The sequence below is a fragment of the Gymnogyps californianus genome, chromosome 2 (genome assembly GCF_018139145.2).
Source record: "Gymnogyps californianus isolate 813 chromosome 2, ASM1813914v2, whole genome shotgun sequence".
Taxonomy (NCBI): domain Eukaryota; kingdom Metazoa; phylum Chordata; class Aves; order Accipitriformes; family Cathartidae; genus Gymnogyps; species Gymnogyps californianus.
The window spans coordinates 164,995,475-165,010,901 of record NC_059472.1 but is presented as its reverse complement, the minus strand read 5'-3'; the positions used below and the strand labels follow the sequence as shown (position 1 = coordinate 165,010,901).

The window sequence follows — 15,427 nt, the reverse complement described above, 5'->3', positions numbered from 1 at the left end:
GTGATCAAAACTGTATGCCGTCTGCAAGATGAGACCTCACCAGTACCTGCACAATGGCATTAAACTTTCCTGGAAATATTTTACCTGATATGTCCTGTGACAGGAGGTGGACTTGGTGATCTTCTTAGCTCCGTTCCCTCTGATAGGATGAGAGGAAACGGCCTCAAGTTGCGTGAGAGGAGGTTTAGATTGGATACTAGGAGAAATTTCTTCATGGAAAAGGTTGTCAAGCATTGGAACAGGCTGCCCAGGGAAGTGGTGAGTCACCATCCCTGGAGGTATTTAAAAGACATGTAGATGTGGCGCTTCAGGACATGGTTTAGTGGTGGACTTGGCAGTGTTAGGTTAGCGGTTGGACATGATGATCTTAAGGGTCTTTTTCAGCCTAAATGATTCTATGATTCTATATTCTGTGATTCTACAGGTGGGGGCAGAGGGGATTCAAGACCACTCTATACTCTCAGGACTTGTTTGGGTAACAAATCTGTCTCTGTCTCTTTCTTTTTTTTTTTTTTTTTTTCCCTTCCAGAAAAACCTAATTATTTTGTCAAGGAACTTTCAGATCTGAAAGTCGATGAAAGTGGAACTGCAGTTTTTATGTGCCAGAGTGAGAAAGCTGCATCTTCTGTGGTCTGGAGGAAAGGCATAGCTGAGCTCAGGGCTAGCAGGAAATACGAGATCACACAGAAAGGACAAGTCTTCCAGCTGACCATAAATAACTTGGAGAAAAGTGACAGTGACACTTATACCTGCGATATTGGTGATGCCCAGTCCAGAGCCAAGCTAGTCGTGCAAGGTATGCATGAGAGGAATATGATTGTACATCCCGTTTCTCCAACAGGAAACATTATATGCGTAGGCAGATCTATTTCTCAGCATATGGGTAGCAGATCCACTGATTTCTGGCTCTGTCGCACTCATGACATATACGCTGCACAGGACCCTAGACAAAAATATAGCAACATGGAGCTGGACATGCAGAGCAATTTGAAGCAATTACACCTGGAGTACTTTGGGTATGATTTAAAACCCAAAATGTTGATGTGGGGAGAGGCTGGTGCTCCTCTGAGAAAAGCCTGGAGGCAGAATAATTTTTCCCTCATCTAGCAGCAGGCTCTCTGAATCATATCCATCATATGTTCACAATGTCCCTTGATGCCTCTTTCCAGTAGTGGTTTCTAAGAGGGGCTGAGTGAATGAGTGGTCCAGGGATCTTCAGGTGCTTAATGTCCCTCTGCACCTTAGAGATGAAGGGTATAACCCAATCTCCAGCTGAAGAGTACAACCCAGGCAGCTTTTATTTGATGCTACGGCAGTAAATGAGCTGTGGTGGCCAATGCTAACAGCAGGGCAGTGTTTAAGGGGAAGGAGTGAGGTCTGGTTGTTACTGTTCCTCACAGTTCCCTCACTGGAGCCCCAACTGGGAGAAACCCTTGAGCTGAAATTGATGAAACAATGAAGAGAATAGGAGGAACGACTCAAGAATAGTCACACGGAGATGCAGTGGCGGTGCCCACTTATTATAGTTAGTTATTAAAGACTAGGGGGTAAAGCCAGACGACTCCACCTCTGATCATCTGCTCGATCAGCCTTGAGAAGCAAAGAAGTGTGCTTAATCCCCATCAAGGCCTCAGGATCTGAGCTACCTGAATTCGCTGTGAGGTTTCTAGCACCAACTTTTCTGAGTGAAAAAACACTTCTCTGTCACAAAGCTCAAGATAAAAGTAAAAATTCCCTGTAGTGGTTTTGTAAGTAGGAGCAACATCAGATATATCTATGTATACAGTGATAACCTTATTTATTTATTTATTTATAGTTAGGTGTATATCTATCTATATCTATACAGGCAGGTTTTCAGGGCTGTTGTTTTGTTTCTTTTTACTAAAGCTGCAGTCAGACTCTTTTTCCGCTTCCCACCGTGTTTATGGTTGGACTAAGCTCAAAGCAGGTGGGGGCTGGGTGGTCCTATCCCATAGAAAGCAAGTTATATTTGCTCTAGAAAAACAGAGGGGTTGTCATGGGAAGGATCATCTGCTTAGTGATGTCTAGAGCCCAATGATGCTGTCAGAGCTGCCTCCTTTCAGCCTTTCCACGGTAGTTCCATTAGGACAAACTCTATAACACTGGATTTGCATTGTACTGGCTACTTGTTCTGCTATATGTGTTCTGGTGCTTTGAAGTTGTCTTCATCCTATTTTGGTGTGTGTCCTGTATATATTATCTTCCTGTGAATGGTTTTTGTGTTCAATAACAGTGGAATTGTGTTTCAGTCTTCTGTATCATGAACGTATTTCTTTCTTGAAATACTCACATGGGAAATCTTGGAGTTTTCCATATCAATTTTCATGCTAGAAACTGAAGATTCCAGTAATTGATGTATCTATGTTCCTTTCAGGCCAGAAAGTGCTAATAACAGAAGACCTGGAAGATGTCACTGTGTTAGAAGGAGAATCTGCCATGTTCAAATGCAGAATCTCTCCTGTAGACTATAGTAAAGTGCAGTGGTTTTTGGATAAAACCCCACTCCATACCAATGAACTTAATGAGATCCAGTCTCAGCCTGGTGGATATCACTTGCTAACGTTGAAAAAACTCTCACTGAAGGACTCGGGGGTCATTACATTTGAAGCTGGTGATAAGAAAACATCTGCCAGTTTGGTTGTTAAAGGTAATTCAATCATAAAAACTTCAGGAGAGGAAAGAATGTGTAGAAATAAGTATGGGTTAATATGGGTAGATGAAAAAAAGAATAAAAATGCTACAAATTTGACCCCATCATATGTATATCTGTATATGTTCAAGAATAACATTACCTATATAGTCAAGCTAGGGCTGGGGAATGAACATTTTGTAATCCTGAACAACTCTCAGAGTGTTTATCGGACCTTAGATGGGAATGTTATACTGTAGTGATGGTACATTGGATGCCTTGTCCAGTTTTCCTTGAGCCGAGCTGATAGGGTGATGATAAATGAGAAATCAATTAGTTCAAGGAAAAAAAAAATGCAACCAATAAGTTTTTGATTTAGTTGTCATTGTTTGAAAGGCAACGTTACGTGTGTTCTCTGCGTTCATTGTTGGCAATGAATTGTTTTATCTGGAAAAGTTAAACTGAGTTAAAACTGCAGTGTTAGTCTACTTCTGTAGTGAGGGAATAAAATGAATGCCAGACAGCCCGAGAATGCAGGATTAGAGAGGTGTTTTCTTACTGGAAACATAAACGTTTCTCGTTGCCCAGAGATGTAAAACACACAGTCTCCACTGTGTCAGATCATATTCTCATTATTTTCAGAATCACCACGTTTCTTGCAAAGAACTCCTTTTTCTCTTTTTTCAAAATTTGAAAATTTGCCCCAATTTTGCCATGCTACAGAAATGCAGATTTTTTTCTGAAGGCAAATGAAAGGTCTTATTTGCAAAAGGTTGATTCCTTTTGCTAACGCTAATATGTAATGCTATAGTACCAAAAACAGGTTTTGGTCTCCTGATTGATTGGATTTTTATGAATGAAAAAGCATTAAGCTAGGGGGGATAAGATCTACCTTGGCCAATTTAGCTATTGGTATCTAGCTTAGGCTACTTCTATAAGCTGTGTAGAAAGACAAGCACTTCCAGAGAGCAGTTCATCTTCTCTGTCCTAACGGCGTGTTTTGGAAGAAAATATCTGGTCTCTGGAGGTGTCTGTCATCTTCCAGCGGTTATAAAGACACTCTACATGGCCAGTCTGAGCTATCTGCTTGGTTTTTAGAGGACTCATAGTGATGAGATGAGACCTGCTCTAGATGACTTACTAACCTTGACCTGTAGTTTTGATACAAGTAATCTTGGATGTAAATCTCACAGATCACTTGTGATCTGAAAATCCACACCTCTTCTGAAACATCTCAGACGGTTTTTATGTGATTCTAGAGAAGCCTTGCATCTTCACAAAGGAGCTGGTTGATACTGAAGTCACTGAGGGAGAGGATGTGATCCTTCACTGTGAAACCTCCAAATCAGACAGCCCTGTAAAGTGGTGCAAAGACGGGAAGAGCCTTAGGAATTCTTCCAAGTATAACATCAGCCGGTCGGGATTTGAAGCCAAGCTTGTCATTCACAGGGCAGAAGAAAGAGACAGTGGCAGATATGAGTGTGAGGCTGGAGCAGCTAAAAGTAGTGCGGTTATTACTGTCAAGGGTAAGAACATTTGGAGTGATGGTTTGGGTCCTAACTCATCATCTAACACTGAGGTCAGAGTAATAAAATGAAATGATAAAAATGTGAAACTGTACTGAAAAGGAACCTCATGTCTTTGCACCACAGTGCAGGAGAAGTTCACAGCAAGTCATCCGGAATGGCACCCAGAGAGGTGACAGAATGTGACATGGGAAAATCCTTCATCTTACCTGGTTTTAGCTCTGTGAAAGTTCAGTGCCTAAGCTCTCTAGAGAAGGGAGCAACAGGTCAGTAGGGGATCGTGGGTATCTTTGTAGGAGATCCACCCAGCCTAAGAGGTAATACAGAGAAGGGATGAATCACTGTCTGAAGCTGACTCCACTGATGGCCCTCTCCAAGGAGGGAGCTCACATAAACGCATTTGTCTGGGTAATTTCTTCAGGCAGCCAAATTTATTGAGAGTCATGCACCCAAAGAGCGTGATCAGGCAGGAGGAGCTATCTGAAGGGTTGCTGTCTGAGCTGAAGCAAAAATTCTCTTCTTAGACACATGAGACCTTAGTGTACTTCCCTGAGCATGTTGGATAAGCACCAAGTACATTAGGTAAGCGTTGGGTTGAGCCGTGTCAGAACTGGGCTCATCTACTACCTACGTTATAATTGCTCCTGCCTGTCTTGAGTCACTGCCGCAGCCCGAGGCTGAAGAGGAGCTTCGTTTCTGTGAGCAAAATTGCTCATTCCCATGGGCAGGTTTGAGCAGGTACAGGGAGGCTGTTAGTGGCACAGGCTGTGTTTAGGCTGACCAGTGGATATCTTGCATGGAGCTGGTATAACACACTTGGGAAGGGCGGATCAGAAGCTGCTCCTGGATTAGAGAAGTCAGCGTGGAGAGAAAAAAAAAAAAAAAGCATTTGGGTTGTTGGAATAGTCAACCTGAACCTCAGAGCACAAAGAGGAAAGGCAAGCTGCTCACAGTATTTATCTAGAGCACAAAGAAACAAGCCAACTTAAGGCTGAGATCTGCTGTGCAAGAAAAGAGAAGATCGTGATGATGTAATGAAGAAGGGAGGTGATGGTTAATGGGCCTGATTTTCTATGTCTTTCTGTAGCACTAGGATGTTTTCCCAATACCCGTTACACACAAAAGAAAGATGTGTGTGACTTCAGTAGGACCTGGATCTCACCCGTGACGAAGAACAATTTTCTGTTAGGAAAAAACCACGTTCGTAATGTTACACAACAGCCCCATTTTTCCCTTCACAGAGAAGGGTGTGGATGGATGTAGGATTTAAACACATGGATTCAGATCACCAGTAGATGTGAAGGAGTCAAGTCTTAAGGATGGCTATAACAAATTACACTGTTGTAGCTTTCCTTTATCTATTAGGGTCACATCAGCACAGCAGAATGCAAAAATAGCAGCAAAAAAAAAAAAAAGTCAGTATCCATGTGACATGGAGTGTCCCAAACTAGAGGTAAAAGGGGAACAGAAAAATAGGCTGTAGTTTTTCAATAGCCCTGGGACAACTGCATCACAAATCAGTAGTTGACTTGCATATTCATAAGACAGCAGAAGCCAGGAAGAAATTGGGGTTTTTTCATGATTTGAGGGGAAAACGTTTCAGTTGAGGTTTTTTCCTCAATAAGTGCCTTCCCTACACTAGCTCACCTTAAAGCCTTGAATCCCAGGCTGTGAAAGAGCCTGCATAGGAATCTCCCCAGGGACCCTTTCATGTACAGCTGTGCTTTCCTCTCTGTGTTTGCTCTGTGCTGATTTTAAGTCTGTATTCATGTTGGATAAAAATATGTTGCGGGGTTTTTTTTATAATGAGAAATCAATACTGCTGGTCATAACAGAAAGCGCTTTGCCATTTCTCTGTGTCCTCTGTGTTATGTATGAATTGACCCCAGTAAAGTTTTACGTTTTTTTGTGCCGGTGGTCCAGCTCTGACCACCTATCTGCGACACTGCAACACACTGTTTGTGCCATTAATAGCAGCACAGCATCTGCCACTAACGTTAATAATGACAACAGTAATAGCAGCAATGTCTTCAGTAGTAGAGATAGTGGTTAAAAGGAAAATAAGCATATGGTCTCAAATGTTTTTTTTGCCACTATAGAGTGCAGGCAGCCAGATGTGAGCTGTCAGAATCTGTTTACTGTTTGCTAGTGCTTTTCCGTTCCTGTGGTTTTCTATCTCAATAACGAAGTCTGAAACAAAAAGGGAAAAGTGTTTTCCAGTCTCGTGCGTTTTCTTAAACATTTGCAATATTCTTTTTCAGAAATACCAGTACTTTTCAAGCAAGAGCTCCAAAATGAAGAAGCTAAAGAAGGAAAACAAGTCAAGCTGACCTGTGAGCTCAGCAAACCTGATACCCCAGTGAAATGGATGAAAGGAGACACTGTTCTCTATGCCAGCGAGAAGTATGAATTTAAGCAGCATGGTACTGTGGCAGAGCTCATTATTCGAGATGTCAAATCGATAGACTCTGGGGACTATACCTGCAGCACTGGGGAACTGAAGACCACTGCTCGGGTGAAAGTAAACGGTAGGCAGAGTTAGATATGTTGCCACACTTTCTTAATGCGTTGCTTAATAGAGCTTCTATTAAAAAAAACCACACAGCGCTTTGTGGCAGTTCCATCTACAAATTCATACGTAAAATTTAACAGTAAAATTGCATACTTGTAGGCACCTGTATATATTTCATTCATGTAATCTCACATTATGCGTCTGGCACTTTAAATCTATAACTTCCCACTGAGCAGAAAATAAGTGAAGAGGGTTCATTTTCTATACGCTACGTGCTGTAGTTCCTGACCTGCCAGCTATTTTACATGGCTGTGACTAAGACTGGAGTTAGAGATGGAGACCAGGAGCATTGGAGCACAAGAACATGAAAACATAAGTCCAGTCCCTGGCAAATTGCAGGTTGCCAACTGATTAATGTTTAGACCCCCGAACTCCCCAAAACATCCTTTTTAAAGGCTCTCAGATGCCATCTGCGCTCCCCAATGCCCTTAAACAAATACAGTACCTTTAGCAGTACAGCAATAGTAGTACGTGCTGGAGCAGAAAGCAGGAGAGATATAGGGCATGAATACTGTCTCAGAGCCCTGCAGCAGCAGGGAATTCGTTAGGTGAGGCTGCCCAGAGGACTCTGAAGAGGTCCTTATTAAAGATGAGAGAAACTTTCCCCATATCCTAGGAATCCACAGTGAGATGATAACTTCTGGGGGAGAGATTTCTTCGTGCTCCCGAGCAGAATCACTTTGATGCCACACAGCCAAGGGAGGGTCTAGGGCTGCTCTGCTCATTTGGAAAAGGACTGGTTTTAAGAGGTGATAGCTATCATGGGGCACTTGTTGTACAGCAGGTCAAGAGGGCATGTCCTAATCCCTGGTTCTGTGTTCTAGCTGTGCCTGTCCTTTTTAAACAAGCCCTGGAGAACACGGAAATGGAAGAAGGGAAATCTGTCTCCTTGCGCTGCGAACTCTCAAAAGCTGATGCCACCGTGGTGTGGAAGAAGGGAGAAGCCACGCTCCAGGCAAGTGCCAAATATGAAATGAAGCAGAAGGGGACAGTGGCAGAGCTGGTGATTCATAATGCAGAGCCAGAAGATGCGGGAAGATACACCTGTGACACTGGAGACCAGCAGACCACAGCCCAAGTCAAAATCCATGGTAGGAATAAGACACCTGCTTGTCACCATTTGTTGTTGTTCTTGCCATGGTCCTGCTAGCTCCTGCACATTTATAGTGAGCATTCAGGGAAAAAAAGGGGTCAGTACAAACAAAAGGCAGCTCTGGCTGGGTCCATTATGTTCTCTGTTTTCTAGGACAATAACTTCATGCTAAAACATAGCAATCAAATATACCTGATAACAAGGTATCTTTCCTTGCCTCTGAAATAACTGTTCTGCTTTCTGCTCTGGACAGAGGCGCTTGTCTGAGCTCTAAGCCGGAAGGTAAGAAGGGACTTAGCTACACATTTTGTTAAAGAATATGCAATTCTTTTCTGCACTTTCTCAGCAAGTTTTTCATGTGTCTGTGACCATCAGCATTTGGTCAGCAGAAGGGTAATTACCTTGATATTCTAATTATTGGGAAATAATTGTTTTGTTTTTACTTCCTCCCAAACTCATGGTGTGCTATTTTAAATGCAAGTAGAGTCCTGGAAATGCAGGTAGGTCAGAGCTTATTAGCTGTGTCAAGAGAATTTGTTTTGGTTTTAAGTCCCATACGAAGTCATCAGCTGGTAATGATGCTCCTAAAGTAAAATCAGAACGCTTCATTCCTCAGCCGTCTCTGCGCTCTTCGAAGAAGAGCTGAAGAGCGTGGAAGCTGTGGAAGGTGGGACTGCCACCCTGCGATGCCAGCTGAGCAGAGAGGGCCCCGTGGAGTGGAGGAAGGGGCACGCTCTTCTCCGGCCGAGTAACAAGTACAGGATGAGGCAGGAGGGCACGGTGGCTGAGCTGCTGATCCACGATCTGGACCCAAAGGATGCTGGAGACTATACATGTGTAGTGGGGAACCAAAAAACCACAGCAGCCTTATCAGTGAATGGTAAAAAGTCAGAAATAACCCATGAAACTCTGGAACGTTTTTGTCCGTCTCTTCCCTCCTCATTTCTGTACACGCCCTCACAACACCTGCCTTTATGTCCTGCTTCTACTTTTTTCATCGTTCCGCTTTTTCATGTTGCCATGTCACTCCTTTCCCTAATCTCCATCCACGATCAGCTTTCATTATGCCCCATGTTGTGTGTGTGTGTTGTGTTGTCTTCTCACCTTTCCTCAAGTGAAGGGTGCTGACATGCATGTATGTTATCCTGAATTAGTATGGAAATAAAAGATTCCTTGGGATTTTCTGTTAAGGAGGGTTCATCACCTTTAACGGTGAAGATGAGTTTGTCATTTGTATGCATGATCCCCAATCAAGCTCACGCATACTTTGATTCCCACAGAACAATTTACTAGAGATTTTTTTTACCAGCCACAAAAAAAAGCAGGATGTCTTTAAGGATAAGGGTGTTAGAATAAGGCTTAGGTAGTCATACAATAAATTACGACTCAGCCTCTGACCCAGAGATCTGGGCAGGGCCTTGGGTTGCAATCCCTTTTCGTTCTGTGTCTCTCAGCCCTGCCAATCCGTTTCAAAAAAGAGCTGAAGAACGAGGAAGCCACCGAGAGCGGGACGGCCACGCTGCAGTGCGAGCTGAGCCAGGCGGTGGGCTCGGTCGAGTGGAGGAAGGATGGGAAGGTGCTGATGCCAAACGGCAAATACAAAATGAGACGGGAAGGGCGTTTTGTTGAGCTGGTAATCCAAGACCTAGACTTGACGGATGCTGGGAGCTATACCTGCGTGTGTGGAGACCAGAAGACAACAGCTGCTTTGAGAGTGAATGGTAACCGTTCTACCCGTGTTTCTCATTGAGCCCCAAACTTAGCATGTTTGACAGCATTTGCTGGTCATCTGAAGCCTGGTCAGTGTGATTTCTTGAGGTTTCATGTTCTCGGCTCTGTGGTGTCAGAGTCGCCCTATCAGAGAATAGGGTGAAAAGCCCTTGTGCTTTTTTTTTTGGCTTTGAGACAGCACAACTATGTTGTATATTGTTTTCTTTAATTTATTTCTCTCTACTCTAGGAGGTTTTACCCCCCTTTCAACTGTATCCACCTAGCAGTAATGCATTTTTGGTTAAATGTATACACTGCAGCCCATTAACTCACAGCAGAGTCCAGTTCGTTTCGATCTAGTGCTGATTCCTTCTCTGTTGGTATTGCATCCTTCAGCCTTGCCTATCCTCTTCCAAGAAGAAATGTTGAATAAGGAAGCTACAGAGGGGGAAGCAGTCACTTTGCACTGTAAACTGAGCAAATCGGCCCCGGTCGAGTGGAGAAAGGGGAATAAGGTCCTCAAGCCAAGTGAAAAATACAAAATAGAGCAGGAAGGTCCCTTCGCGGAGCTGATGATCCGGGATTTGGATTTGGCAGACGCTGGTGATTACAGCTGTGTGTGTGGAGATCAACAGACTACGGCTGCTTTGACAGTAAATGGTAAAAAGAAATTCTCAGCACATGCCCCAAGTAAACCTGTATAATGCCAAGCTCTCTTCTTCTTTTTCTCCTGTTTCACCTGATCCCTGTATACTTTCTATCCTCCCCCCTGCTGATTAATTTTTCTATCCTGTTTTCCTTCTCTCTCTCTCTCTCTCTCTCTCTCCTTTCACCTGATGCCCTCTTGATGTGCAATTTGTCTTCCTAGGTGCTATGTTCAAATGGCAAGTGGAGTACAGGTCCCCAACTCAGCACAGTCTCCCCAGTCCAGTAGAGCTGTTTGTTTAAACCTTTTCCCACAGGGACTGAACTCAAAGTGGGAATAATATTTACTTTTTGTAACTTAGACTGTTACACTTGTTGCTCCTAAAAGGAACAAGTTTTCATCAATGTTTGATGCTACACAAGGACTACCTTAATGAAAAATAGCCTTTTTATGCTCCTGCTATTCCCAGCCCTTTTTTACCAATTTTGGCTTAACTCTTCCAAAACATATACTTTATCTCTGCAGAGAGCTGACAGCAATGTTTGTAACTGCTCTGTTTTAAGGGGCTCTATTTATAAAAATACAGACAGTGCCATGAATCAGGCACTTCTGTGGAACTGCTGTTTTTCTCAAGGGAAACAAAATGCTCTGGGTCTCCTATTGAAATAGAGCCTCTAATTTTACCCCTCTGACTTTATGATGTACAAAGTAAAGGATAGAGGGCTTGTCAACTAAGTTTGCAGATAGACAGACTTGCTTTTAAAGCAAGTTTTAAAGGGTAAGAACAAAAAATTAAAAATCAGACTGAAATCTCTTTTGAAATGTTAGAGATTGGAAAAAATCCTGGAGTGTGAAGAAGGTCTTGTGGCTTCAGTGACAGGCAGGTTCAGGGAGATAGGAGAAGAGAGCGAGTAGATTATGGGTCAGGCTTTCCTAGCTTTGATGCCATGTCCGTATTGCATTTACTCTGCAGTCCTGCCTGCTCTTTTCACCAAAGAACTGACAGATGAAGAAGCCACAGAAGGTAAAAGTGTCTCTCTGCACTGTGAGCTGAACAAGGCTGCTGCTGACGTGGAGTGGAAGAAGGGACTCAAGACCCTCAAATCAAGTGACAAATACAAAATGAAACGCGAAGGTGTCGCTGCTGAGCTTATAATCCAAAACCTCGACACGACGGATGCTGGAAATTATTCCTGTGTGTGCGGAGACCAGCAGACTATGGCAGTTTTAACAGTACATGGTAAAGCAAACAAAACAAGACACATACTAAAAGTAACTATCTTGTTTTCTTTGTTCATTTGGACAGATACCTGGTTACCCTACCATCTCCTTCCTTCTGCCAGACCCTTATCCACAGCTCACTGATGCCAACGAAGTGCTCCCATTGGCATCAGTGCAGCCGGGGTGCGTGGCACAAGAAGGGTATCAGCGTGCAAGCTCAGAGTATAGGCAACCAGGGTTGCTGCTACTGTTTTAATTAGGGTCCATCATTTTGCTTGTCCCTTGAAAGTTCCTTTATTAGACTCCCCGTTATGCTCAAGCCCATTAAAATGTGTTGCCTCAAAGGGATTATGACTCAGGGATTTTAAGGTTTCATAAAATTCCAAAAGGTAAGGTTATTCCCTGGAATCTTATTCCCATACTCCGTTCCTGGGACAGCGAGGTGTTTTTATATGTATGGGCTAGTTGTCACTGCATTCAGTTACTGTCCTGTGTAAAGCAAGCCCAAATCTTCTACAGGATGACGATGCTCAGGGAGAACTTGGATTTTTACTGCAACTGGCATGTTTGAAAGGATATGTCAGTTCAGGTGAAAATGCTTGTTTTCCCACCGTGTATTGAAATGAACAATTTCATTTCAAACTGGCATTTAGAATGAAACTCCAGTGTTTCATTTTTTTTTTTTAACTGTACAATGTCTTTTTGTTTGCTGAAGTATGTGAAAACATAGCAAACATCCCCCCATTATGGTTCAAAAAGTCATAAAAGAAAACCAATTTTTTTCAGAAATTTCAAATTGGTATTTATTATTTTTGCTTGAAATTTCGCAGGAAAAAATTGGGTTTTCTACTTCTGTTTGTATTGATTTGTGACTCTGAGTACATGTAAAATACCTCTACAGATTACCGCAAGCACTGAATCCTTTCCTGGTGATGACATTTCTTTCCTCATACTGATCCATGGACACTGTTGAGAATCTATGTTCTTGTATTGATAAATCAGTTCAAGATAAGAGGGAAAAGGAAAATTAAACATCGATATTTAATTTCAACTCTTTAGAGCATTACATCTCACTGCTCATATTGCTGTCCTTCAGCTTTGCCCGCATTTTTCAAAGAAGGACTGAAGAACAGAGAAGCCACAGATGGTGCAACAGCCACTCTGCACTGCGAGCTGAGCAAGGTCGGTGTCCCGGTGGAGTGGAAAAAAGGGGACAAGACACTCAAACCAAGCGATAAGTATAGGATGAGACAAGAAGATACTGCTGCAGAGCTGTTGATCCGAGATCTGGAGGTAGAAGATACAGGAGAATATACCTGTGTGTGTGGAGATCAGAAGACCTCGGCTGTCTTGACAGTCCATGGTAAAAAAGCAATTCTCCGTTATGATAGCAGTATCTCAAGGAGATCCCTTTTCTCTGAGAGGTTTCTCTCCCACTTGCTTTGATGTTTTGGTTCTGCAGCATTTTCTTGGTTTGCTGGCTGTGTTTCATCACTTCTCCCACTGCCTGTTAGTTTGAAACTGATGGCTTTATAGCAAAGTAGAGTTGTGAGAATTTCTCATCTTAGTCTTCACTTTTTAAAAGTGAAAAAGGCATCTGTATGTAAGGTTAACAGCGAGCAGACCTCCAGCAGCAAGATTATTCTCAGAGAGTTTGTCCTTGTGTCTCATGACATCAGTGGATTTCAGTGCTTAACTTGAAGGAAAGTTCTTTAAAAATGCTGAGCTCAGTTAGTGAGAGGCTTTTCCATTCAGGAGTGAATTACTGTCCTCCTCTTTTGCAGGACTGTGATATATTCTGCCGAGGAAATGGTACTTTCAAAAAAAAAACCAACACCAAAAAACCCAAACTATTATCCTGCAGGTCCTGATTTAGGGAGTAGTGAGACAGATTTTGTTCCTGTCTCTGCCGTGGTGAATATCGACGAGCTTTGGTTGCCCCTCCAGAAGAAGCAGTTCACATACAGTTCCAATAGATGAAAGAATAGTTTTTATTTGAGATGTATCTTAAGTATAAGATGCTTCTAAGGACAGGGGCAAAACTGTGGAGGCAAAACTCTCTTCTCTCAGATTTTCTGCATGCTTTTACTTCCTCTTCTTTCTCCCAGCTGGAGGTACTTCTGTTCCTCCCCTCCTCTGAGCTGGCACTTTCTTCCCTGTGCAAGTTGTTTCCTTTTTACTTTAGTGGAATGCTGCTAAAACCCCCTCTGTATTCCTGATATTAGAGCCATTATGTCCTTGGAAATTGTAGCTTAAAGGTGCACCTGAAGTTCTATTACTAACTTTTTTTTTCTGAACCAGAAAGATAAATTATGGTGTCAGGAAAGGTAGGGATCTCCAGTTGGCAGTGCTGTCATCTGGGGTGATGACTTTCAATCAAAAGGCAGGTCATTAATGTTCAAGATAGATGATTTCAGACTGAAATAAGTGGAGAGGACTACTGGAATCAGCTGGGAAGCGATGAGCATGCTGCATAAGTCAACATTAGAAGCAGGTCATGGGGGCAATTATCCCTGTGAGATCCTGCAGTGGTTTTCCAATAGATGCAATTTTCAAGACTATATAACTTGTTTTCCTGTAACAGTGAAGGACTGGCCTTAGGACCTAGTCCTAAGTTCCTCAAGGTCTGGTTAATGGTTTTGACGTCCCCTCTGTTTATATTACATCCCATAGCTTTGCCTGCACTGTTCAAAAAAGAACTTGTCGATACGGAAGCCACAGAAAACGGGACGGCTGCTCTGCAGTGTGAGCTCACTAAACCCACTCCAGTGGAGTGGAGGAAAGGGCAAAAGGTGCTCAAGCCTAGTGAGAAGTACAAAATGAGACTGAAGGATACCATTGCTGAGCTGATAATCCATAGCCTGGAGGAACAAGATGCAGGAGATTACACATGCGTGTGCGGAGACAAGATGACTACTGCATCCCTGACAGTACATGGTAAAATACATAAGTTTAACAGGGATTTTCTGCTTTGTCATCTGGGATCTCATGCAGGATCACAAACCGGTCTTGATCCCATCTGTTATTTTAAATTATGACAGCTGTAGCAACCACTGGGAATGTATTTTACTTTACTTATATATTTACTTTCAGTCCTTCTCTTAGGACTGAAAAATAGCACCATACAGTCTTTTCTGTCCCTGTTCTTTCATGTTAATGGAATCTGGAAGCAGATAATGAAGACCTTGGTGAAGTTGTAAATAGCACTTTTAGTATTTCCATTAATTAATTTCTCTGGGCCTATCACTGAAATTTCACTTGTTTTTCTTGAATGGAGTTGAAAGGTGCTCTGTTGTGATAACAACTGAGAAAGGCAGGTGAGAATGATACATTGCAGCCTGGAATTTTAAATAACATAGTGTTCATTTTAATTGTTCATCTGATCTTAAGACAGAGTTATGCATAGTTCCTTGAAATCTTGGGATCAGCTTTCTGTTGTTATATCTTAAAATGCCTTTAAAGCATACCTTCCAGTAGTGAAATTACAGTTTTACAACTCTGATTTCCAAATCAGTTGTGACATGCTGACTGTGGTGTGTTGCAAAGCATAAGGCAGAGATGGCCCTGAAATCATCATTTGCCCCTCGGATACCATATATACTAAAACTTTTAGTGATTAAAGGGTTTTAATCCAGTGGAGCAGTCAAGATTCAGTATTTCCTCAGTTTTAGTGTGCTCTCTCTTCACCTGTGATCTTCAGCCCTTCCTCCGCATTTTAAAAAAGAGTTGAAGAACCTGGAAGCCACAGAAAATGGCACGGCCACTTTCTGCTGTGAACTGAACAAGCCCGCAGCTGCCGTGGAATGGAGGAAAGGAGACAGAGCCCTGGAGCCAAATGACAAGTTGACCATGAGATGCGAGGGCACAACTGCTGAGCTGGTGATCCGTGATTTAGATCTGACAGATGCTGGAGATTACACATGCTGTTACGGAGATCAGAAAACCACTGCTGCGCTAAAAGTGAATGGTAAAAAAAAAAAACAAACCAAAAATCATCAAATTAAGTGGA

At 42.6% G+C, this 15,427-nt stretch overlaps 1 protein-coding gene across 1 annotated transcript in view; it reads left to right on the top strand.

The window, feature by feature from the left end:
- The window catches only part of OBSCN (obscurin, cytoskeletal calmodulin and titin-interacting RhoGEF), a 190,277-nt gene that overhangs the window by 65,863 nt on the left and 108,987 nt on the right, over positions 1-15,427 (top strand). The window contains exons 33-39 of the mRNA XM_050890946.1: positions 530-796; positions 2,396-2,668; positions 3,910-4,176; positions 8,458-8,721; positions 9,948-10,211; positions 11,171-11,437; positions 12,515-12,781. Of these exons, the coding sequence (XP_050746903.1) occupies positions 530-796; positions 2,396-2,668; positions 3,910-4,176; positions 8,458-8,721; positions 9,948-10,211; positions 11,171-11,437; positions 12,515-12,781 (1,869 nt within the window). The remainder of the gene's footprint in view (positions 1-529; positions 797-2,395; positions 2,669-3,909; positions 4,177-8,457; positions 8,722-9,947; positions 10,212-11,170; positions 11,438-12,514; positions 12,782-15,427) is intronic.